Source organism: Dermacentor albipictus, chromosome 3 (genome assembly GCF_038994185.2).
Source record: "Dermacentor albipictus isolate Rhodes 1998 colony chromosome 3, USDA_Dalb.pri_finalv2, whole genome shotgun sequence".
NCBI lineage: Eukaryota > Metazoa > Arthropoda > Arachnida > Ixodida > Ixodidae > Dermacentor > Dermacentor albipictus.
In genome coordinates, this window is record NC_091823.1 from 20,036,834 (window position 1) to 20,062,862 (window position 26,029).

At 42.7% G+C, this 26,029-nt stretch overlaps 2 protein-coding genes across 2 annotated transcripts in view; one reads left to right on the plus strand and one right to left on the minus strand.

The window, feature by feature from the left end:
• Naa15-16 (N-alpha-acetyltransferase 15/16) overlaps positions 1 to 13,245 on the minus strand; it is a 119,863-nt gene extending 106,618 nt beyond the window's left edge. The window contains exons 1-7 of the mRNA XM_070535211.1: positions 13,062 to 13,245; positions 12,623 to 12,707; positions 12,120 to 12,224; positions 7,255 to 7,343; positions 5,193 to 5,261; positions 4,717 to 4,851; positions 840 to 987 (exon numbers count right to left, since the gene is read on the minus strand). Of these exons, the coding sequence (XP_070391312.1) occupies positions 840 to 987; positions 4,717 to 4,851; positions 5,193 to 5,261; positions 7,255 to 7,343; positions 12,120 to 12,224; positions 12,623 to 12,707; positions 13,062 to 13,118 (688 nt within the window). The 5' untranslated portion in view covers positions 13,119 to 13,245. The remainder of the gene's footprint in view (positions 1 to 839; positions 988 to 4,716; positions 4,852 to 5,192; positions 5,262 to 7,254; positions 7,344 to 12,119; positions 12,225 to 12,622; positions 12,708 to 13,061) is intronic.
• Positions 13,246 to 13,386: 141 nt separating this feature from the next.
• LOC139057288 (ras-related protein Rab-33B-like) lies at positions 13,387 to 25,174 on the plus strand. The gene is made up of 3 exons (XM_070535212.1): positions 13,387 to 13,909; positions 18,729 to 18,944; positions 22,254 to 25,174. The coding sequence occupies exons 1-3, from the start codon at positions 13,697 to 13,699 to the stop codon at positions 22,500 to 22,502; spliced, it is 678 nt and encodes a 225-aa protein (XP_070391313.1). The 5' UTR covers positions 13,387 to 13,696; the 3' UTR covers positions 22,503 to 25,174.
• Positions 25,175 to 26,029: the final 855 nt, after the last annotated feature.

Below are 26,029 nucleotides of genomic sequence, written 5' to 3' on the forward strand. Positions count from 1 at the left end.
CGACAGTGTGCACTGGAGAAATTTTTTTGCATGCGTGCAGCACTGTTTGTTTGCGTCCGGTGCCAAGTTATGCAAAATCTCTCAAAAGTGATTGTACCTCTGCAAGCAAATGACCGCAAATATTGTTCCACGGCAGTGCTGCCACTGCTGATCACCGCATGCGGCTCACGTTGTACAGTCAGCAATGCGGTTCTATATCCTCGAGCAAAGCTTGCCAAAGTAGGCTAGTGGAATGTTGATAGGAAAGGTTCCGTCTGCGATGCATTGCCTATCTGAACTGTCCCATTTTACAACAACAAAATTCTTGCGAAAGCAAATTTTTTCGCGTTCCCCGCAGATTTCGTCATTGCGAGGTTCAACTGTAGAACCAAATATAACGAATTATTGCGTAGAACAAATAGCTGTAAAATTCCCTTGAAAATTTTTCAATAACATTTCTATGTTATATATCAAATTACCTATAGATAGAGCTTTTTTGTTATCCCCTTCAGATTCAATATGTCCAGCTTCGACTGTATATACAAGCTATGCTCACATGCTTCTAGTTTTAACACACTGTTCTTTAGAAAGCCATAAATTTTAAATGAAGTTCAGTGACTATCGCCTAGTACAAGGAGAATCTGGATCCCTAACTAGAATGTGTCAAATTATGACCAAGTTCGCAAGGTGTGCTTTTAAGAACGTACTTACTGTACTGAACTCATTAGTTGTCCCGAGAGCTTACATAGGGTGCAATATGTGTCTGAAGTTGCTTTAGAACTCCACAACAACATTTGCCCAAGACAAGAATGGAGCCTAGAATCGATTAAAAAGCTAGCATGCAAATAGCAAGCACTTACCTCTTGTTTCAAGCACAGACAGCTTGTCGCAGATCTGCTCCTCATTGCGTGCTAAATGGCCAAGTGCCTCATCTAGTTCACCAGCCTCTCGCATCACCATGTTTTGATAGAGCAATAGTTCACTGTGTTCGTAGTCGTACCCACGCTTCTGCGGCCAGAAAGAAAGAAATCTAGTTTCAGTGCCAGTATTAGTGCAGTGCCTTCAAGGCATGCACAGCACTCTAAATCTGCTCATAAAGGCCACCAATTGTGTTCAGTTCTTTCTTCTAGCTTTCTAAGAAACTAGCATACTTCCTGCCCTAAGATTTTTCTAAACAGTGCCCATGAAAGGCACATTACAAACATTTAAGGCAAAATAACTACACTATACACTGTCTGCCCCAGCTTCCCTCTACAGGCCTTTGGAAGATTTTGGATAGATAGAGGATAGTTTCTGCACTTGTAGATTTCCTTGAATGAGGACAGTGTGCTGCCATTGCGAACTTTGTGATGCAGCATGGTGAAAAACCTAAGCAGTGACTGGAGCTCACTATTTGCTACTTGCAAGCAGACACCCCAGGCATGTGTCAGAATTTGTAGAACCATCATGATGCACTGAGCCCTCAAATCTTGTATAGGCATAAAAAAAAAAAAGTGCTGCAGACTGTTTTTCAATATATTTGCACCTATTTAGAGACTCTTTATCACCTCAAGTGCTGTAATGCCCCATCAAATAATTCCATCACACCTTAGTGAGGGCCATATTGCTAAGGGGACACTAAAGAGACACACTATACCAAACTGCACAGGCAGACACGCTCTTGAAACACTATCGGTAATTTTGGGAGAAGGGGTACTATCACGCTTTAACCAAAAGAAATGAAAACTAATCTACTCCTGTTGTATTTCATAACCAAACAGCTCACCATGATACTATGCTGAAATCAATGATTACAGACCCATGTGCTTAGATTAGATCCCTTTAGTGCACAAAAGTTGCCAGCTGGAGATTTATCTTTAAGTGCTTTTTAATGTGGCCCTAAAACACTTTTCTAACTGCTTATAGAATGGCCTCACCATTAAAGGACATTGATTCACTAATCTCATGTCGCAAAAATTTTTCTGATCCACGTATAGGTGCAGTCACTGCACAGAAGCACAGCTTTCGTTCTCTTTTCGTCTGCACTAGTTCACTGGAAGCTACACAACAAAGATGCCAGGAGATCACATCCAAATGTTGAGTGTCTCGGTGCCGAGAGGGCTGTGGTAGATAGCACGATTCTAACCATTTATTTAAATTACTCAGTGAGGAGGCCATTAGTTCTAAAAGAAATCAACATGTTTCATTAACATAACTGTGCTAATAACCCTATAATTAATTAATATACTGTGCATATTTAAATATATGAATTATAGCCAGTGAGTTTGCAAGGCGTATCTACTTGGAATGAATTCTTTGGAGTGGACCAGTCGAGAGAAATTAATTTTCAAGGTGTCTGACGAAATGCATTGGTGCTCCAACTTTCATGCTTCAATGCATAAAAAAGTATTGTCTTAAGAGAAGTAACTAGAAGGCCACTGCATTTCGTCGGACACCTTGAAAATTACTATGAGTATCTTGAAACTGGTGCAGTCCTGAGAATTCCTTCCCAGTGAATACGCCTTGCGAACTCTTCGGCAATGATTTGTAAATATGTGGCATAACATAATTAAATAAGAAATTTGTTATGCTAATAATTTAATTATACATTTTGATTTCTCAATCTAATGGCCACCTCCTCAAGTAATTTAGATCAAGGGTGAGAATTTTTATATCTGCCAAAGGCAAGTTTTAAGAATTTTGGCCTAAAGAAAGATGAAGAAGCACCCGATTATTTCCTATATTTAAGTCAATATTGCCACATCCTATATGGTCGCCGCGGGTATGTACCAGGCGCTGAAAATGACGCTGAAGTAGCGTGCGAGTAGAAAAACAGAGACGATGACATTGCATTGACTGCGCTGATAAAGTGCTTTTACACGTCCTCGACACAGGCTTTCCCGTCTCCTACTAGGCTGTGACAATATTAGCAATTGCAGCACTAGCCAATCACTGTCGGTGGGTCCAGGTGCTTGCGATGATGCTGCATCACGACAATGCAGAAGCAAGAGCAAGTGATTTTTTGCCGTTTTTTGCAGGAGAGCGTAAATTCCCTGCTGCATGTGGTGCAATAACATTTAGCTCACATGTTCACAAGAGCCTCTTCTACAGATCAGCAATGCATTATTACTATCTTCGAAAAGTGTTTCAGGGACCCTTTAGTGAATAATTTGTTAGCCTTGACCCTACACTGCCAAAATCCGACATCACAAGGTGATAGTGCAGAACTCCGAAACTGGCTCTGCTACCCGCCTCTCATTTTTGTATCTTCTAAAATACGAAACCTCCTGTCCTGATACACAAATGTAAGAATACAGTAGTGCAATCTACCATTACTCTTGTGAACTAGTAAGCCTATTAACTCAAAAACGCGAAGTATCATGCAACATTTTCAAACAGATAATGCATTTTGACCTAGAGCTAACAAAATATGCATCTTATTTTTAATTTAGAAAATTGTTTTCTCAAATAATTAAAGACACATTCTTTTAAAGTCATTAACATCCGCTCATGCACGCAAGCAAACCCATTACACAGCAACAAGTTGGGTTCCTCAACTACAGTGACAAAGCAAATACAGTAAAAGCTCGTTAATTCGAATTCTGCGGGTATGCTACGAAAATTCGAATTATACAAAATTATAACTAACGAAAGTCATTGAAAAAAAATCACTCGGTTAAGGCGCGTATATAGTCCGACGTGGCATGAGCATGCGCGCACACACGCTATGCCGTGTTGGCGTGAACAACATCTATACTTCAAAGCACCGGCGCAGCCAACATAACCGGACGCGGCCAATGCGGTCTGATGTCCCCGACATCAAGATGGTGCTGGCTCTATCCGCGCGTTCGTCGTGCTGACTGGCACGGAGAAAAAAAGATGTCGCAGTTTCGCCCAAAAAGCGAAGCATCGATTGCGAGAGCAAATTAGTAGATAGGTACATAAAGTAAGGATAGTAGTTTTATCAGCCGTATAAACTTGTAAACATTCACTTACTAAATTAATAAGCATGGCGTCACGCTCGGACAGGTAAGCATGAACATATCTCGTTCAACGTCCGCGGAAACTAGCTGAAAAACGGTGCAGTAAGGAAATGCGGCAGTAGCAGCGAGCTAACTGACCTTTGTACAGCTCTTGCTTCAACGTGAACGAAACGTAGAAAGCACACCGCATACGAAGCTACCGGCAATACGTGCACTCTCAAACATGGCAGATCGCTTTGACGATGAGGTTCGCGCGGGCGCACACTTTAGCCACGTCGCAGATCGCTTTCAAGGTACAGCATCCTCATAGACGCGCTGTAAGCAGCAGCCACGAGAGAAGAACATCCCCCACTCCCTCCCTCGCCTCACCCCCGTACCTCGCACGCAACAGGAGAGAGCATGCTCCGCCCCGCCTTTATCGCTCACGCAGGCAAGATTGAGCCACATTCGCCAGCTCACCCTCTCACGCTTTTGCTGGTACACGAAGAACAGGGTGCGCGACGACAGTGTTATCACCCTTGCCGCTGATGGAAAAAGCAAAGCTGCGCGGCCTGTGCGGGGACGCGCACTAGCTCTCCCTCCATCCACGATGCGATGGAGTTTGAATTAACGGCGATGGTGTGGACTTCCGTATGAATTACCAGGATGCATTACACATTGCTTTCAATACGTTGTTGGTCAGACTGCGGCGGCTACTTCGAATTATCCTAAATTTTGAATTAACGAGTTGTGAATTAACTAACTTTTACTGTAATCATTACTAAAGTATTCTTACCGTTTGTGTTTTCCTAAACTCTTCCAATATCTTGAGCGCCATATCGTAGTCCTTAAGCAAGTGATACGACATCGAGAACCCAATCCACGATGCCCTCTGTGTTGGCCGCAGCATGAACAATTGGTACCTAGTGTCCTGAAAGAAAAGGCACAACTACATAATGCTGCTGTTCACAGGAATACTACCTATAATAAAGTAGAGGTAAAGCAACTGTGAACTTCACTTCTTCCCTCTGCTAACGTGAACAGCGAAAGAGTTCAGTTGAAATAAAAGCATGCTTCACAAGAGGAACTGTCCAAGGAACAAGCACAAAAATTTGAGAACGTTGAAGTGATAGCGAAGCTGCAGACACTTGATGCAACAGAAAGAGTGCTCCATGCAATAAATATCTTACATTCTGTTGCATAAATTGAGTACATTCTGAATACACCCAACAACAGCAACTGGTTTCTTCTGCCCAGGAAATGACTGCTTACCCTATATCCTTCCAAATCCCGCATCTGGATCTGAAGCAGTGACAAATCCCGAAGAATCTGAATATTATCCTGTGATAAAAGAGAACAAAGAAATGTAACATACTGTGATCAAGTTGACATGACAGTGATTACATGAGCGCAAGCCCAGTTATTGCTTACAACCATACCAGTATCTCCTAAAATTATTCAAAAGACAACATTCAAGTTTAGCATTAGGAAAGTGAGCTCTAGCATATCCTAGCACTTTGTCACAATCACACAGTCACTGATGGCCTTTAAGTTAGATTCTTGATTAAAAACAATGACGCAAACACCAGACTCTGGGACAGAATCGTTTTCTTGTGCCTGAGTCATCAACTTGCTGTTTTTTCTAGACGTGTTCCCAGATTGAATAGCCCAACTTCAAACTATTTTCAAGTTAGGCTCTGTTCTTAATAAAGCCTAGAATATGCAACATTTAGTAGGAGGCAAGCTAACAAACATCACAGTTGATGAGCAAGTTTACACAACTAAACATTATGCTTCACCTGTGCCTTTGTGCCAAAACACTTATAAATGCTACAGGCACTGTGCAGCCATCTTACGGCATCACCAGTGCCTTAATGAGCATCACGAACAGTCTGTGACATAAAAAACATGTCTGGAGAAGGAAGGCTGGGTGCCAAGGTGTGATTAGTGTGTTTTATCTATGTTTCGTACAGAACATGTGACTCAGAATTCAAGGATAGGGAAACAAACCTTATTCATACACATGCACTGAAATACAGTTAAACCTCGATATAATGACCTTCAATAGAACAAAATTCTCAATATAATGAAGTATTAAAGGTTTCATAACCTCTTGTACATAGAACATCATGTATTTAGAACCTTTAACAAAGTGTGTGTGTGTGTGATTTCAATATAACGAAATTCCGCTTCCGCCGCAAAGGAATGCCGAGACAATAAATGGAAACTTTCGTGGACGCAGATGGTCAAATTATTTAATTACAAGCGGCTGCTTGTAAACTCACCTCATAAATCGCGTGCGGCATGACAAGATCGACCACCCTGTTGCGACCACCGAAGTGGAGCTGTATCATGTTCCCTATGAGGTCTATCATGAGAAATCAGCAAATGCTGACACCAAGGACAACATAGGGGAAATTACTTGTGCTTAATAAATGGAATGAAGAAATGATAAATTAATAGAATTTAAGTGGATGAAAAAACAACTTGCCACAGGTGGGAACCAAACCCACAACCTTTGCATTTCTAAGTGTGATAAGATCCTACCGTGGCTCGTGCACTTTGTGCTTTAAGTATGAGTGAAAGTGTGCGAGGATGAGAGGGGAAGGGAGCAAGCTGGCGATCAAGCGCACGAGGGGAAGGGGGTTAAGTTGCTGGGCATCACGATTTCTGGCGCGCATTTCGGCCGTGGCTGTACATGGCCGAAAGCGCGGCTGAGCCTACACGCAGCTGTGCACCCTGCTTTAGAGGCATGTTTAGAGGTCATCTGCTATGTGCCCAAAGAATGAACATGCTGAGACGGTGTGGCCTCATGTAATCTGTCTTCCTGAGCGTTTAGTATTGGAGGCTGTGTGATCTCGAGGTAGAGGAAGCATTCACTCCCCACTGCCGGTGCTTTTCCCGATAGCGTTGTCCCAAGGTGGGCGACGCTATCAGCGCAAGGGCGCAGTGCTCCCGAAAGCATGGATGGCTGCTTTGCTTAATCTGTACTGCTGATGTGAAGATATCATTCACGTGGCATGAAACCGTATCATTTGTTGACGACCCTTAGATTCACCAAAGTTAATTGTTTTCCCATTCATATGTGCTTTTTTTGACTGCTCGACAATTCAGAAAGTTCGGTGGCCCCTTCCCGAGTAAGAAAAATCGATTTGCATAAAAGGTCGAAGCATATTGCCGATTTTGCCTACGTCATTATATTGCAACAATATGCGCAACAAATGGATTTGGAAGCCACAATTATGACAGCAATTACAGGAGTAGCTACAAGTTGTGAAACTAATGATCAACCAGACAGGGTGTGTGCATCATACTGTGTTTGAAAATAACTTACTTTGTCCCATTTGAGAGCATTCCTGTAGCACTTGATAGCTTCATCGTACTTGCGGTCTGACCGCTGTAGTAAGCCATACACATGCCAGCCTTCAGCAGGTATCATGTCAAGGAAAACAACCAGAGAAGAGGGCAAAAACACAATCTTGCAGAAATAAAATAAACACAAACTATTACTCTGAACTAGATTTGGGTGTTGTTCAAGGTGAATCTAACCAAGCTTCTATTATACAGCCATTAATAAAGGGCACATATACTTAAGAATACAAGCGATATTTCAAATTTATTGCAAATGAAAAACTTCAAATAGAGTCTCTGATGGGCTTTTATTCTAAAGCTGAACAGTGGGCTGTGAGACACTGCTTTTGGCACATGAGGTCCCTTATCCTCAACTAAATGTAGGTAAACAACTGTTTTTGCATTCCACAGCCATCACAGTGTGACTGCTAAAGCTGAGAATCCAATCTATGAAGTTGTGTTTTACAGCCATTAAGCTACCATAATGAGTAAAAATATGAATTAATAAGCAATATGCACAATTTAGGCTCTTCATACTGAGTTTCATTAAATCAGCCAAACCACAGCTCAGTGGTTGTCAATGCCATGAACAAGGTTGCTAATGGTTGAAATACTCTGGATAACACCATTTCGTGCTTAAGAAGTCCAATTACAGGGTTGAACATCCCGGTTTTGGTTGAATTGGAATGCAGCCGCTAGGGCTTGGAATTAAAACCGCAACCTCACGCTCAGCAACAAAATGCCATAAGTACTTAGCCAATGTGGCCAGTTATGCGTAATGCAGAGTCTCTTATGCGTAATGCAGAGTAGTTATTAAACTACACTTCAAGAACTATACATCACACTAGTACAGTAAACAAAATGTCACTGTGTCACCAGTAGCTACACTAAGAATCCAATCACGGATGCTAGGAGTGACATAGTGAAGAGGAAGCAGTGCCCATGAGGAACAAGGGCATGAGAGGGCATTATAAGATGATGTTCATCGGCATATGACATGTCCGGTCATTCTTCTGTGAGCTCTTATATAAAACATTTTGGCAACAAGGATTTGAATAGCCCATGCGAGGTTCCTGGCGAATCTCCTCCTAGTTCAACACAATGAGCGTCCCGGGGCTACAACCACAGCTGCCCTTCCTGCCTTCGCCTTGCCATCCAGCTCTGCCATAGAACCAGTGGAAGCAGGCCTCTGAGATGTTTCTTTCTACTAGCTTCATCTATCGAAGCGATAGAGCAGGCTCCTGCACCTTTTAACATAAACTTCATTTCCTGCTTGGACTTGCAGGATTTCATTCAAAGTTCGCTCCCCATTTCTTGGGTGTTGTGGAGCCTTTTCACACATTGCTTCAAGGCAACGAGCCACTTGCTTGGACGCCAGCTGCTGAAAAGACCATCGCTCATTTAGAATCACTGATAACTTGCAATGTGCTACATTTCTTCAATTTGAGCCTCCCTGTGATTGTCAGACTGATGCTTCTGGGTATGGACTTGGCACTGCAGTGCAGCGAAATAATGAGGGATCCCTAAAGACGGTTGCCTTTGCCTCCTGCACCTTGAGCCCGCAAGAATGGAACACTCTGCAGGCAAATGCAAAGCCTTAGCTGTGGTAGGGCCTGTGAGCATTGGCATGTGTATCTTTGGGGTTGTCCCTTTGTCTTGCGAACTGACCACAGTGCTCTTGTCACATTGTTGTCAACAAAAGAAACCGGACATCGACCTTTACGCATTTCACATAGGTCAGTGCGCCTACTCAGCCACAACTACCCCATCCAGTACCGCAAGGGAAGCCATAATGTTGTGGAGGATGAACTCTCTCAACTACCTTTGCAGGAGGTGCACAACGATGTTGCTGTTGAAGATGACTTCGTCTTTCTTCTTTCTTTTATGGTAATGACACAAGAATTAAAAGCAGCCAGTGACAATGACAGTGTTATTGCACAGGCCATGGAATTTACTTCACTACCTTGGCCTCATAAGAAATCACTACAAGCAGAGCTTGCACCATATTTTCATTTACGCACTGAACTCTCCGTTGTACACAACTTACTTCATCGGGGTGACAGAATAGTGGTTCCTGGTACCCGTACCCGTCGTTTAATGAATATCGTTTTTGAATTCCATCCGGGAATAAGCCAAACGAAAGGGCAACTGTGAGAGTTGTACTGGTGGAAAAAGCTGGACGGACATGTTGAACAACTACAAGCATCTGTATTGTTTGCCAGCCCTGTGACAACTCTGCGGCGGGAAGCTTATCCTGAAACACCTTGGGAGAAGATTGCTATAGATATTATTGGGCCCTTCGAGCAAGCTCCTATTGACTGTGGCTATGCAGCGACGCTTACTATCACAAGTGGCCAGAGGTCACTTCTTCAAGGAATGTTTCTATTGCAGGGATAAAAAACTCTCTGGTACAAATGTTTTCTCGTGAGGGCTACCCTATGAGATGGTTTCCGACTATGGACCACTGTTTGCCTTGGTGGAATTCAGAGCGTTCCTTTGGGAGTGTGGTAAACGCCATTGCTTCTCTTTTCTGTGTACCATCCACAGGCGAATGGTCTCATGGAATGGTTCAACAGTCATGAAGCCTTACGAGCAGATGGCAGTACATGAGCAGCATGAGATGCATATTGCTGACACAGACTACTTCGGCTTCTACCGCTGCACTCCTCACGCCACAAGGGCAGTTGCACCTGCCGTCTTGCTAAATGGACAACTACAACAAATGTAATGAAATATTGTCGGATTACCGGATGACTCATTTGGCAAAAACCCTGCACTAGTGATGAAACTGCTGAGCCAGCGTGTCAAGCAGAAACAAGCTTCTTCGAAGCAGTACATAGAGCAACACATGGAGCATAATGAAGACACTTTGGCGTCGGTAAATACAACCACATAAGGAAGTCAAGAGTCCATGGAAAGATTTTCTCACACTTATCGGATTCCAGAAGATTATTGAGCAGTGAGGACCAGCCTAATTTCTTTCAGAAGGACAAGTCTGGAACACTTCAAAGTTTCAAGCAATGCACCCAGAAGCTGTATAGGATAATCAAATGTCCTAGTCTTTTAAAGTAGATGTACCACAGCCCGACACACCATCTCTACAGGGAAATGCATTGCCTGCAGCCGAGCAGCATGCTACCTCTCCATCCAAGTTGTGGAAAGAAGAAATAGCACAATTAAACAGCAGTGAACTGCAGCATGCAGAACGATCCTTGCAGCATCAAAACACCACTAAACTTGTGCCAGCACCACGAAGGAGCGCTCAAGAAAGAAAACATCCGATAAAGTTAAGGGGCTACACATTGCGCAAGAGACAGTGTGTGCGTGTGTTTTAACAGCTAGCAAAATTTCATAGTGAAGAAGCGGAAGTGGTGCCTGCAACGAGTGAGGGGACAAGATGGCATTAAAGATGACAATATTCATTGGCATATGACATATCGGAGTTGTTCTTCAGCGAGCTCTTAAATACAACACTATGCAAAATCACATTCGTGCGAAATACTGAAAACATTTGCTTGCAGCCTCTTATGGCACATTCACCTGACAGACCAACCACCAATCCAGTCCGCAGACCACGTGCAACATGGCTCAGCTGTGCCAAATCATGCTGTGAACGAATAGCCTGCAATATGGTTATACACAACACCCCTCAGCATCTCTGAGGGACCTAGTGTTTGGTAAGCAGATTAAAATGGGAATACAGTTCAACAAATGGATTAATATTTAAGTTCTTCATTCCTACTGTAGCATCGGGCACACTATAAAACAGTGCTGTAACAGAAAGCATGATTAAACAATAATTTAACCTAATTTTGGGGGTTTTACATGCAAAACCCACGATCTGATTGTGAGGCACGCTGTAGTGGGGGACTACGGATTAATTTTGGCCACCTGGTGATCTTTAACATGCCCCAATGCACGGGACACAGGCGTTCTTACATTCTGTCCCAGCAGAAATGCAACTGCTGCGGCCTAGATTTGATCCCATGGCCTCGTGCTTAGCAGCGCAACACCATAGCTGCTAAGCCACCAAGGCGGGTGAGCGCCTGATCGGTGCTTTGCACAAATTCCAGGTTCCCAATTTTTATACTACTATTTTTCTTGTTACTACTGACAAGTTTCATTTGACAATTGAATGTCGGGAAGAACCTGTATGAAAGGCACCAAGCTCACATTACACAGATGATACAGCTGCACACGTCCACATTGGTGCTGCGAATTGGTGCAGATGTACTACACCCAGTAACACAATCCCAGATTATACACCAATTAACAGCAGCAAGGTATGTAGAGTTTATTTCAGCTCAGAAGAATTTTCACCATGGGCTTTACTACATTTAGATGAATGCATCTGCCAAGGTCCCAACACCAGACATCATCAATGTCACGTGTAACGAACATCTTTGAGGTTGCAAGCACTTTCCATAAGCTAAATCAAATGTCTCGCTTCATCTTCAGCATGCATTACCATGCTGCACCTACACAACTTACGATAGCTAAAGCTTATCATTATCTGAAATCCTAGCAACTCACTAGACCGTATTGTTCATGTTTGCATTCACAGAACACTGGTCGAAGCACAACAGGTCCTTAAACTACACACTATCCTATTTTAAAGTCAACAAGTGACGACCTGCAATGCTGAATATCTGCAATGCTGTTCAATTTCACTTGTTTAACAATCGGCGCTTGGGTAAGAAAAGCAACAAACTACTGTCATGCAAACTGATTAAAATACTCCTTTCAGTCATGAAGCTATTCGAGCATGCACGCCAGCAACCCCACAAGTTTCACTTCACCACCATGCAGCGAACTGTTGCTGTCCACCAGAGCGGCATAAAAGGATACAGACATGGCTCTTGAGGTCGTTCCGGAGCCCTTTTCGAACGTATTCATAAGCTTCGTCTTTTCTCCCTAGGCAGTTCAGAGTCAGCCCTTTCATAGCCAACGTTTCTGACGAAACGAAAAACCGTATAAAAGCGGTTAATACATCAAGCACCGACACACCCATAAGACCGGCAGCTGCGCGTTGCACACGTTAAAGCAGCGCCGATAAATCGTGAATACCGGCAATCGAAACGTGAAAAATAACGCTTTTGTTTACACTGCGTTTAGCTCTCCGACTACGTTTGTCAAAAACCCAGCTTGGCACATAATCTCTAGCTGATAAGACCTGCAAGATAAATTAGTTGCGCAGTTTTTTTTTCTTCTAGGAAATAAATATGCGCAAACCGCGAACTACGAGTAATAACTCAATGGAGCCAATTACGCTGACACAATTTCGCTGCCCAACAAGGCAGCTATTTCGATAACAATACGCGCCCTTGCTTTAAAAGGAATTGCACACCCACCTCCATGGTCCGCGAACTTCGGGTTGGTTAAAATCTGCTTGGCAAATTTTAACCCATTCTTGTATTGTTTGTGTTCGTAGCATTTCTGAAAGAAACAGCCAGCGATCGCAGGTTTTTACTCAACAAAACACGAGCGAAACAGTAGAAAAATGTGTGCAGTTATTTGAATTTCACATCGATCACAGCTATCGGATGACGCCGGTTGAACGGAGACGACACTGTGAAATTTAAGTTGCAAACAACGTAGTCACACTAAAAAACAGCGCAGATTTTTGGAATTCAGCTCGAAGCTTGCCTTCCCTAACTGTAACCTAAAGCAAGGCTGCAAAAAACAGTAATCGCGCGGAAGAGATGCCCTTCTCGGTGCATCAGAGTTGTGCAAGTAGGCTTAGACTGTTGTTCAAGCGCGCAGTGCGGCACAAAACGAGTCAATACTCACCAATATTCTTTTAAATAGGGCATTCTCTTTTGGTGGTAGCGGTTGGCTGGGAGACATCCCGGAGCCAAGAGAGGAACCGGGGAATTTCACAGAGGACTCCTTCCGATAACACTCGTGTCAGAACCGCGTGGTAAAAAGCGTGAATGGCGGACGCACGGCATTGCCATTGTATCCTCGAACCCTTTTTCGCAATATTTAATTATAAAGTAATATACTTGCATTGTTCATTATTATATTTTGATTTCAACTTACTCTGCATCGATTCAATGCAGATACAATTTATTATACTGGCTTCATTGTTTATCATCATCAGTCAAGCCGTAATGAAACATGGCGTCTCAATGGTCACGAAGTGGGGTATCGAAACCGATGTTCTTGTGACAAAGGTGCCGCTTGACACGTCCCACGGTTGTACGCATCCGTGACCTGGCCGATAGATTGGACGAAAGCACTCATTGTTATTTTCTGGATCGCTTGTGTTTCGCGACGGTAGCTGCTTAACGCTTAATCTTGTAAAAGTTGATGTGCCGGGGCGCGTCGAACAGCTGCGTTTGTTTTGGTGCGAGCACCGAAGCGACAAGGAACGGTGAAAGCGCCGAGCTCCTTCGTTACGTAAGGACTCTTGCTGGCAGAGCATGGCAGAGAAATCGCCCGTAGGCTCTCCAAACAGAGTGAGCGTCGAGAAGCAGAAGCGCATATTCAAGATCATCGTGATTGGAGACACAAATGTGGGCAAGACGTGTCTGACTTACCGCTTCTGTTGCGGCAAGTTTCCTGCTAAAACGGAGGCTACCATTGGAGTCGACTTTCGCGAAAGGACAGTGGAAGTAGACGGTGAGCAGATTAAGGTATGTAAATATTAAAGGCAGGTACTTGCTGCCGTATATGCGCGGCTGCGAATTAATATTTCTGTCGCTCTGATTTTCCTATTTCCTCTTACAGTGACACGCGTAAAGTACTTATGAGTTGACAAGTTTCCTCAGAGCGCACGAACCGTACTGTATTTTATGTTTGTCTACGTATATGATTGTCATTGACAGCATTTATTTCTTGTTTATTCGATCACTCTGTCTCTATTTACTTTTAAACAACCATTACATAGTTTCTGGAACGGGTCGTGGCCGGAACTATCGCTGGCTGGAGCGTCTAGAATGACAGTGGTCACGCAGTGCATTTTCGATCGCGATCGAGCCCGATCGGCATCGAATTTGTCCATCACGATTGGCTCCTTTCAGCGGCTTGTACAAAGGAGCTAATCGCGGTTGAGAAAAGTGATATGGATCGAGTTCGATTGTGATAGTGTGCCCTGTGTGAATTCGCATGTTTTGTTTTGCTCGTATTATGACCGGGATAATCAGCACGTCGCACGCTGCCCTAGCCCACTTCAGGTGTTCACACATGTAACAGTTGTAAAACTTGGCGTGTGGCGCTTCTTGTGAACTCGTGACGTTCTGAAACGTTAAGGCGGAAGGAAGCGACCTATCGCCGAACCTTGAAGCTTTGCTTGAATTTTCGCGACAGTTTGCAGTGTTTCAGCTAATATTGTTACATTATATCAGTGTTCACATTGAAGGTTCCAGTAATCTCTTGTCAGTGCATCGTCAAAACTGCGTCTGAAAAGGCACTTTTCTCTGGCACGAAGTGCGTTTGATCACTGTCAGCTGCATGACACGGTGACCAGGTGCGTTCAGCATTGAGAAAAAATTTTGCAATAAAGCTGTGACTGTTGCATGCAGTACAAATTCTTTTAACGCTCAGTGGTTTCTCTTATATATGGTAAAGCTGTCTGCAGAGCTGTTATGTCCATGACTCTACAAACCTTTCTGTGGGAGGAGGGGGGAGGGAGGGTCCTCTGTAATGTGCATGATATGAAAGAAAAGATAGAAATGGCTATGTAATATAGGGTTCACTCTACCAATACTATTGCACATAACATATTGCATATAATATGTTGTTTACGAGATTCAGCCACTTTAGCAATATCAACTGTCATGCTAATGCTTTTTTTTTTATGTGTCCTCCAGTGCTGTACTTATTGGCGCCTGTTACCGGGCACCAGATTGCAACCATTCCTTTTTGAATGACTTGCGGGACAGTGTCAATAAAGCGCTCCAGCTGTGTCCATCCAACCATGTTTATCATCTTCGTGATTTCAATTTTCCGCTTATCGACTGGGAACATATGTCATCTTCATGTCATGCATCTCTGGAACTAATCAATCTAACGTTAGATTTTAACCTGTTCCAAATAGTGAAGGCCCCTGCACTCACTTCCAATATCTTGGACTTGGTTTTCACAAACGCTCCTGACACAATTACTTCCATTTCAAATATGAGCGGCTTTAGTGATCATAACCTCATCCAACTAGCTGTTAACATCCTGAAGCCTGTGTCTGGCACAACAACTAACCAAATTCGCGATTATAACAGAGCAAATTACGATGAGATTAACTCCCAACTAGAAGAATTTTTTGCCAAGTGCTACTTCCTTCATTTCATTGTCGATCCATAAACGACAACTGGGTGCTCTTCAGGGACAAATTAACAGCATTAGTAGACTGTTACATCCCGATAGTCTCCATAACTAATGACAAATCCAGCCCTTGGTTCAACAAGTCTCTTCGCAAACTAAGGAATAGAAAGAAGCGTTCTTATAACAGGGCTGAACGCGTGTGGACTGCTGAGGCTTGGCAGATATACGAAGACAGATTAAACAATTACTGCTCAGCAATATCTTCCGCCAAAGGTAAGTATTACTCTCAAGACCTACCATCGCTGCTAACTTCCAATCCTAAAAAATTTTGGCAAACCATATCTCCGACAAGAGATACTAACACCATAACTTTGCACGGAACAGAAAACATACCTATTTCTAGCGCCGATTGCCCCACCGTATTCAACACATTTTTTTCATCTGTTTTCACTCAGGAGGACTTTTCCAATGTTCCCCAACTTTTCCTGAACTTGATGCCGCATACATGGAACCAATCGATATCACTGTTGAAGGCGTTAAATTACTCATTAGTAACCTCAAAATATCTACTTCCGCCGGTATTGACAACATTAATTCTAAGATTTTAAAGAACACTATTGCTGTCTCAAGCAAAATCTTATGCCATATTTTTCAACAATCCCTAGCATCTGGAAAGTTACCCACTGATTGGTTAATAGGAAAAATAATACCAATTCACAAATCTGGAGATGTTCATACACCTGACAACTATCGGCCCATATCTTTAACCTGCATATGTTGCAAAATGCTCGAGCACATAATCATTTCCCACGTGTACAGCCACCTAGAAGCTCACAATTTCTTTTGTTCTAATCAGCATGGTTTTAAGAAGGGATTTTCTTGTGACACGCAATTGTTCGAACTAACGACTGACTTGCACTTTAACATGGACTGCAACCTTCAAACTGACTGTATCTTTCTTGACTTTTCTAAAGCTTTTGACCACGTGCCCCACTGTCGCCTAATTTCTCAATTATCTGCCCTACGACTTGACTCTTTAACATTATCCTGGATTCGTAATTTTCTTTCTTTTCGAGAACAGTTTACTGTTGTTAACAATTTCTCTTCCCCACCTTCTTCTGTTAGCTCTGGTGTGCCACAAGGCAGCGTCCTCGGCCCCTTACTCTTCTTAATCTACATTAACGACTTACCCACCCAGATTACTTCCTAAATTCGCCTTTTTGCCGATGTCTGCATAATCTACCATCCTATCCACATGACTGACGATCACTTGAAACTTCAAGCAGATCTTAACCTTATCGCTAACTGGTGTAACAAATGACTCATGACACTAAACTTTACAAAGTGCGAGGTGATGTGCTTCAGCTGAAAATGTGTAAATTCTAAATATTCGTATCATCTTAATAACGCTATGCTTTCCCACACTTCATCATATAAGTACCTTGGTGTTGTTCTTACAGAGAATCTTTCATGGGCCCCACACATCATTTCTACATGCGAGAAAGCATCACATTCTCTTGCCTATCTACAACGCAACTTGCGAAATGCCCCGCCAAACATTCGAAAACTCGCTTTCCAAACATTCATTTTGCCACAGTTAGAATTCGCCTCCCCAATTTGGTCCCCTCATCAAAATTACCTAATAAATATGATGGAAATGATACAAAACAGAGCAGCCCAGTTCATATCCGGTAACTACAGTATAAACTCAAGCATTACACAAATTAAACTAGACCTACTGTTGCGGCCATTAGATATACGCCGCAACATCGCTCTTTTGTGCTTATTCCACAAATATATTTACACTAATAAACGAACCCAGTTACAACTACAAATACCCCACTCTTTTTCACGCAGATTACATAATCAGTTCAGTTTCATGCGCATATACGGTAAAACAAATGCATTTAATTCATCGGCACTACCACGTGCCATTCGTCTCTGGAATGACCTCCCTGATTACATAGCCTCCCTGATAACATAGCCTCCATATCTAATCCCGATACGTTTTGCTCTCAGTTACTCATGCTTTTCCCATTTAATACCAATCACGAGTGACCAATCTAGTGTATGTTATCGTGCATTTTTTCCATGTTGTATATCATTTTCATAAACGATATTCCTTTGCTCTGTTAACAGTAACAAGTGTTCGTGTGCCTTCAGATATTGCTTTGTATTCCTAGTGCCTTCAATATTATGTAACACGGTAATCTTTTTATAGCACTGTTCCTGTTGGAAATTTGTACTTTTTATACCTTTACTGTTTAATATGCCCCCCTTACTTTATGCCCTGCCATAGGGCCTGTAAGGTTCTTTTGAATAAAAATAAAATTTCATTTAGCAGTGCAATTATCTTCCCATACCAGATCAGATACAAGGAAATTCTAGTATAGAAAAAGCTCTTTTTCAGGCAGAACGGCCCTTGTATAAAAAAGCAGTGAAGTTCCCTTATATGGAAGTATGGGTTATAGTATATGTATAGGACACCCAAAGCATGCTCTGCACCTTGGCAAACCATTTCATGCAGTCCAAAAAACAACCATCAGCACTTGTGATGTAACTATGCAATGCAACACAACATGCTGAACAGTCATCAAGGCCCAGATACCGCATAGCCAAGCAAGTGTTTTGAATCTCATTAAACTTCCTAATGTTCAGAACACCACTTTATAAAGCTACTGATATTATTTTAATGTTCATGCCAAGGTGCTTTCTTGTGCAGGACAGTTCTCACTGCATAGTTTTCTAAACACAGAAATAGGTGCACATACATAGGACTAAATTGTTTCAGTAGGTAATTTGTGTTAACGCTGCACCACAGCAACTCTGCAGAAAAACATTCTCACCCTTATGTGAAGTCATAAATGTTCATGTCCCAACATGGCTGGTGCACTATGTGAGCTAGTTTATTTCTATCTTTATAAGGAATCTTCATGCAATACACAAACCAAACTAGATGAACCTAAATTGGTGAAGATGAAAGAAGCAGCATGTTAATCAGTTCATTATAGCGAGAAGGACACAGTCTTTTGTTCCTGCAATTTAAAAGCATCTGCAAGTTGTGCTGTGAGAACAAATTCCCTGGTATTCTTCTCATATCCTAAGTACTTTCATAAATATTGGTTCCCTGCCTGTACCTTGACAATCATATGAATGAGGCTTTGGTGCACTTTTTCATTTATTGTTTAAATGCAGCTTCAGCTATGGGACACAGCTGGCCAGGAACGGTTTCGCAAAAGCATGGTACAGCACTACTACCGCAATGTGCATGCGGTGGTGTTTGTCTACGATGTCACGAGGATGGCATCCTACCAGAGCTTGCCCCTTTGGGTAGAGGAATGCGATGAGCACCAACTCACCTCCGACATTCCTCGTATCCTTGTTGGTAACAAGTGTGATTGCAAAGACAAGGTAGGTTAACTGTTTCACCACACCAAACTGTTCTTGCGACATCTACCAACTAAAGCTATATGAAGCCTAAGGCTGTTGGTAGTCATACTTCAATATGGATATAACAACCTTCTGCATCAAAATTTTGTTGGCCCTTCTTTTTTTCAATGAGTATTCTACTGCTATAACAAAACCAGAAATGCAAGATGCAAGACAATATTGGTTACAGGGAAACAAATATTTGTTCACTTGGCAGCCCACTTGTATGTATTCTGGTAGCAAAAATGTCAAATGCTCATCAAGAACAACTCGAAACAGCACATTGTGTACGTGGGCTCTTCTTGGGCAACAATTTGGCTTGGCTGGCCCTGCTGGCAAGCCAGCGTGCCTGTCCTCATCATCATCATCAGCCTGGTTACGCCCACTGCAGGGCAAAGGCCTCTCCCATACTTCTCCAACAACCCCGGTCATGTACTAATTGTGGCCATGCTGTCCCTGCAAACTTCTTAATCTCATCCGCCCACCTAACTATCTGCCGCCCCCTGCTACGCTTCCCTTCCCTTGGGATCCAGTTCGTAACCCTTAATGACCATCGGTTATCCTCCCTCCTCATCACATGTCCTGCCCATGCCCATTTCTTTTTCTTGATTTCAACTAAGATGTCATTAACTCGCGTTTGTTCCCTCACCCACTCTGCTCTTTTCTTATCCCTTAACGTTACACCTATCATTCTTCTTTCCATAGCTACAATGAAACAGTTGCATACTAAAGATTGTGCAAAGTGCTTATGTAATTTGGTATTGTTCACATGCCATGTATCGGCACAGAAACATTGCCAACAGGTCATTCAAGACAACAGGAGACCTGTTGGTGGCTCGTAAAAAGCATCATGTGTGTTTGCATTTCTTTTTATTATTATTGTTATTATTTTCCACCAACCACGGCATGTATACTTATAACAGATATCAAACATGATGAAGGTATGTTCTTGGCAGATCTGACTTTGTTATAAACAAGGCTCGGCTGCACTTATTAGGAGATGCACAGCTCCAGTTAGAAGTGCTTGCATTTGTTTGTTCTACTCTAAGAGGCACATAACATTACAGGGCGGAATTTTTGCTATGAAGAACATGGGGTCATATTTTGTCAGAATAATTTTTTTTCGGCCCTGTTCATTTTGTCACCATTTTGATGAATGGCCAGTCAAAGCAGTGTGCAGATGTGGTGTCATATGAGCCATTGATGAAGGACAGAAAAAATAAAGAATGAAAACAATTGTTCAGTCAGAAAATCTGGGCTGTGAACATTACAAGCAGTTTATGTTCTCCTGTACCACCATTCCACTCATGGCCCTGAAAGTAAAATTAAAGAAAGTAAACAGAACATAGATTCAAGTGGAACAGTGCCAGCACCTTCTGCAAGGCGAACCTTGCCTATATGCCAACACACACAGTCAGAATATACATTGTGTTTTTTGTTCCTTCTTGCAACTTTCCACATTATCAAAGAAGCAAACTTCCCGCAATGTGCCATAGTGTATGTGCTACGGACGCTATTAAAAGAGGCAGATGAGATTTGTTTTGTGGCTGGTCCGAGCACTTGAATCAAGGTTGCTGCTGAGCCAGGCATATTATTGAGATGCTGAGAACTGCTAATGCTGATGTACGAGGTATTACCCAAAAGTTCTAGGAATTCAGTTTAAAAAAAAAAAAGAAAAAATGTGTTCACTGTATCGCCTAATCAGCACTGTCTCCTTCAAAATAGTCCCCTTGAGCATGTGTACACCGCTCCCGGCATTTCTGCCATGATTCCATACATTTGTCGAACTCTCTAGGTGATGGTGTGTTATGGACCTCCTGTGATTATGACTGGATCTCTTTAACAGGGTGAAACCAATGTTCTTTCAGCCTCAACTTCAACTTTGTGAACACGGAAATGTCACAAGGGGCAAGGTCAGGTGAATAGGGTGGGTGTGGAAGTACTGATTTGTTTGGAAGTCAGGAACTGTGGAACAATGAGTGATGTGCAAGTGGGCGCATTGTCATGATGAAGGTGCAGCTTCTGTTGATCACTGAACAGTCTTGGAACAAATTTTGCAGAAATGTGCCTCTTGTTCAAAACACCCAACAAAATTTGTTGAACTGTGCCGTATGATTGTGCTACAATGTTGCAGACATCCTTTATGGTTAGCCTGCAATTTTCAAGGACAGCCTTACATACTTCTGCAATCGTTTCCAGGGTTGTCCTCGTTGATGGGCATCCAGAATGCTCATTGTTGTCGCCACACATTTGGCCCTCTTTAAAGTGTTTATGCCGTAAAAACGTCCTACTTTGGCTCATGGCGTCTACTCGAAAACCGTCCTCTAGCATACGTTGAGCTCTGCCACAGCTTTGCGAAGTTTAAAACAAAACGATGTAAATCCTTTGCTCCTTAAGTCTGCCATATTGGTTGCTGAGAAGTGCACCAAATCAGTGAAACATTGCACTGCAAAACAACACTACTTCTTAGATGTAAGTCGTTCAGCACATTGATCCACAAGGCATACTGCTAGTGGCATACTGCTACTGCCTACAGTCATGCAGTAGTCATATTGTGCAGCTAATAATAAAGGCAAAATCTTTTCAAACCTAAAATCACATCCACAAACCAGTTATGAGTTGAGGCATGTCTCTCGGAAGAACACCAGAGATAAGAAGAAACTATGCAGCACAAACGGTTGAATTCCAACTTATTCTCTTAAGATTAACAAACACATTGAGACATGATCCATCAGAGTACTTCTTTTAGGGCTTATAGAGAGTGTTACAGAGTGGTTTTCACATTACAGAAGTAGTATATGTGTTCATTGAAAATGCCGTCAGATCTTACAAGATGTTATTGAATGCATTTTTTCATATTTTGAAACTGACCGTGCTTTATGTTCACCATGTAGTGAAGTATGTTTGCTGCCGTCTGTCAAATGCTACAACTGATTGTAGGGGAATGGGTCTCATCTGGCATTTTGCCTTTTGCCCTTCTCCTAAAGTGTACTGTACAACTGCTACACTTTGAATAAAAGAAGCCTCATTTCACTTCACTTAGAAGTATTTGCCAAAGAGAGGCACAGCCACATAGAAATCAAAACTAGTTTTCAACCTGCCTGCAAGATAGGCACAGTAAGACCAGACACTCTGGTGGGGCTTTAAAATGGGCCTACACTTCCTTCAATCACAAGTGATCAACACTGTGCATGTGTGGTTGGGAAAGTGTGAAGGTCATAACAAAGGGGCGTTATTAGTCTTTTACCTTCTCATAATGTGACATGCAGTAATTTGCCTAAATATTTACAGGCTGCAGTGAGCACCAACATGGCACAAAAGTTTGCTGATATGCACAACATGCCCCTCTTTGAGACTTCGGCCATGGACGAGAGTGAGTCGGACCATATAGAGGCCATCTTCATGACCTTGGCCCACAAGCTAAAAAACAGCAAGCCCATGATGACACCAGCACACTGGCAATCAGAGGAGCGCTCACTCTCTGTCATGTTACGTCACACCAATGATCGATCAGAATCAGACTCTTCGTGTGCCTGTTGAGACTTCGTCGTATTGAGAGTTCTGTAGCTTTTTGTCCATGGCATATGCACAACATAATCTGGTCCTTTTGATTTTGCTTCTGTGGCAGTGCATTATGTGTGACCATATGCGGACGGTAGCATATTGATGTACAGTGCTTGACTGAAGGACGTGTTTATATTGCTGCTTTTAATGCACATTTTCTTTTGGCTTCGACGCACACTTTCTGTCAACATCACTGTTGTAAATATACACAGTGGTCCTTTATTAAAGGGGACATGCGAGCATGTGCCCTGTGCTCTGGAGTGGCTGCTTGGAGTGCCAACAAGTGGCAGTAAAAGGAATCGCATCCACTTTTGGCGTTATATATTGGCAGCAAGAATAACCAGACACGGCTGAAAGGCAGGCGCCTGCTCGTCTCCATCCCTCGTTTAGACGGATGCTCAAGGAACAGGGCCTGCAGCGCACCATCTGCTGCTAGTACACTGGAAACATTGAAGTACCAACATATGCCCAGTAGTTAGTAAGTACTCCAAGCGAAATTTTTACAGGACGCAGCTCTCGCTGCCTGCTTCCTTACATAGCACGAATAAACGTCACCCGATTCGGAGTGACTCGGGAGAAAGAGAGCAACACTCTCAGTTGAAACTTTGACGGCGGTAACTAAACACAATTAAGCAAGTGTTGCCATCACACAAATAATGATGCCTAATTTATTCATAGGCTTAAGTAACGGTATGATTGAGACAGTTGCATGTTTGATTATTTCATTGAATAATAACTTATTGACTAATTATTACATAATTATTTATCTGAAATGTGTTAATTATTCAATAATAATCTTACATGCACTTAATGATAATAATTTTAATATTATCGTAATTACTGTTGATTACATTATTTTATCGTAATTTTATTTTAATTAGCCTCCCTACCCTTCATTAACTGTCACTATGCTTGAAAATTTTAATCTTAATTGATTTCATTCATATTTTATTAGCCTAATTGCAACTAATACCTGTGAGTACTCAGTCATACTCGTAAACGTCAGCAGTCGTACGAAGTTACAAGGCATTCTCATATAAATGACCACAGTGCCCCATTTATACCTACGGCACCGGCACGCATTGTGTCACAAGTTTCAAACAGACAGACAGAGAGATTTCCGAGGGGAGTAGTCCTGGAACTGTTACCCATTAAAATATGCTGAGAGTACCTAATAACTACTGGGCATACCGTATATACTCGACTAATGGCTGCACCCCCACTATAGAGGGAAAATTTTTTGAAAAAAATCTAAATGTCTCACCGGAAAGCAAAGTTAGTTCTGCTGCCGCTAGATGGCACTAGTAGCTTTTTTGTCAATGCCACTCAGGCCGGCACCGCAGTGCCATTATTTCTTTGTGTGCCACGTTGTGTCAGCTGTGTTGGCAGTGTTTCCAGTCAGATCGGTGGCATTTTGCCTCTAGAGAAGGGAGTCCTATTTAGGTCAGTAAAATACAATAATAAAGACGTTTATAACATGTCATTTGCTCCTTTCTTACCCTCTGCTACAGCTGCGGAGAAAGTATGAACCTTTAATGGGCTATCATCGGCCTCATTCTTGTAAGGGCAGAAACACAGCCAAGATTCTAGAATAAGAAAGTACAGCCCTTATACAAGTATATATGGTATGTTGGCACTTCCATGTTTCCAGTGCGCTTGTACAAGCACAGTTTGCTAGCAATAGGCGCTGCAAGCCCCGCTCCTTGCCTAAGTCATGTAGGGGAGAGAGTGCAGCTAAGTCTAGCAGGCACTTGCTATTGGCGATTCCGATCACCCATAGATGATGCCAAAAGCAGACGAGCTTTCTTTTGCTGCCACTCTAAGCTGCTGCTGCAGAGCACAGGCCATGTGCTTGTGTGTTCCCTTTTATAAAGGACCACCATGTACAGTGAGGTGAAGGGACTAGAAGGTGTCAAGCTAGCTGTGACCCATGGCATTAGAGGCACATCAGTAGTTGTACACATATGCTAAATTGTGTGTGTCACGTAATTTGAGGTGCTAATTACTCCTCGTTTTGGCATAGTGTGTTTACACACTAAGCCCCTTTTTTTTTAGCTCTTAACCTATGCGCAACAGCAGACAAATGCATGCGCCAATGGAATACCGATGTGGCATTGTCTGAAAAATATTTACAGCTAAGCTTCCTTTTATTGTTATCTGTGTGGCAACAACTGCTGCACACAATGAACTAAATGAAAATGCAATTAATTGTTCTAGGTGTGTGTCTGTTTGGCCTTCATCATGTAATGTTGCTCGTTTATCATGAAACAGGTGGCAGCTTCTGTGTTGAGTTCATTAAAGTATGTAAGCAGCTATCAAGGTAGAGCATTTGAATGCTAGCTCTTTTTGCTGGAGTGACTCAGCTTAGATGAGCAGTCTACACATTTGTTTTAATGAATATTTGAAGACATGGCAGTAACATTCCATGTTGCATTGCTATCTTTACCCTTCTCAGATCAGTGTAGCACCAAGCCTGCACCTATGACCAACTTGATCTCTTTGCCGTAATCTCTGCTGCAGCCTCACTGAAGTGGGGGTGTAGTGCAACATAAATCAATTCAATTTAGAGAACTGTTGGCTGCTTTTTCCGGTGATGTTTTTGCACTCTGATGTCCATATTAAATAATAAACAGATTTTTTTTTAGTGACCTGATTTCCTGTAGTAACAATTAAACACAAATACAATCGAACCTCGTTATAACAAAGGTGAAGGGAGAGCCGAAATTACTTTGTTATACCCGTTACTTCATCATATACATTATTGCCACTAACTGCAATATATGCTCAATGGGGCTCACAATTGTAAACATGGAAATAAGAAGATGGCTTCGCGGCCCACAGAACCACTACACGGTCACGCACATGATGAAATTTGAATAAATCAACAAAAGAATCTTCGGCGCGTGCAACAAGTGACTTAGCACCTGACGCAACAGCCTTTAGGTAGCTGCCTTCTGTTCCGTTGTGATGACCTTTCACATCCACTTTCCAATTGGCTTGCCGCAGTTGAGCAGCATGTGGCACACAACACAGCGCTCCGCTGTGGGATAGAGGAAACAAGCGAATTTCGGCTTGTGGCCTCCGAGACTGCACCGATGCCAATCCAAGCTCGGAAGCCATGCCCAGCTGCCAGCCCCCGCAGTGTGCCACAGGGAGAGGGAGAAGTGAATGCACGGCCTGGGCGTGACCCCCTCCCTCCCCGAGATCGTGCTGGCCACCTCAGCTGCGCCTGCCTGCTGGGCATGCAATAGAAGTGAAAGCACTAACTTTTCGCAACGCAGCATGGCCTGGCTCGTGCAGCCAGGCAAGCACTGTAGAAAGGTTGGTGGAGAAGTGTGATAGTGTGCTGCTGCTTGTGTGCAGCTATGCATGGCAGTGAGAAAGACTAGTGTTGCTCAAACGCGTATTCGATGCAGAAGTTTCAAATTGCCATGGCGAACAAGTGCAGAATCCCACGGAAAGTGATGCACATGCACTAGGCACACAACGGCCTGGTATCTAGC

Excerpts from the sequence above, each read along its gene's own strand:
- LOC139057288 (XM_070535212.1), top strand. The coding sequence starts at position 13,697 with ATGGCAGAGAAATCGCCCGTAGGCTCTCCAAACAGAGTGAGCGTCGAG. Across the intron at positions 13,910-18,728 it reads TAGACGGTGAGCAGATTAAG|CTTCAGCTATGGGACACAGC; the intron begins GTATGTAAATAT and ends GTTTAAATGCAG. Across the intron at positions 18,945-22,253 it reads AGTGTGATTGCAAAGACAAG|GCTGCAGTGAGCACCAACAT; the intron begins GTAGGTTAACTG and ends AAATATTTACAG.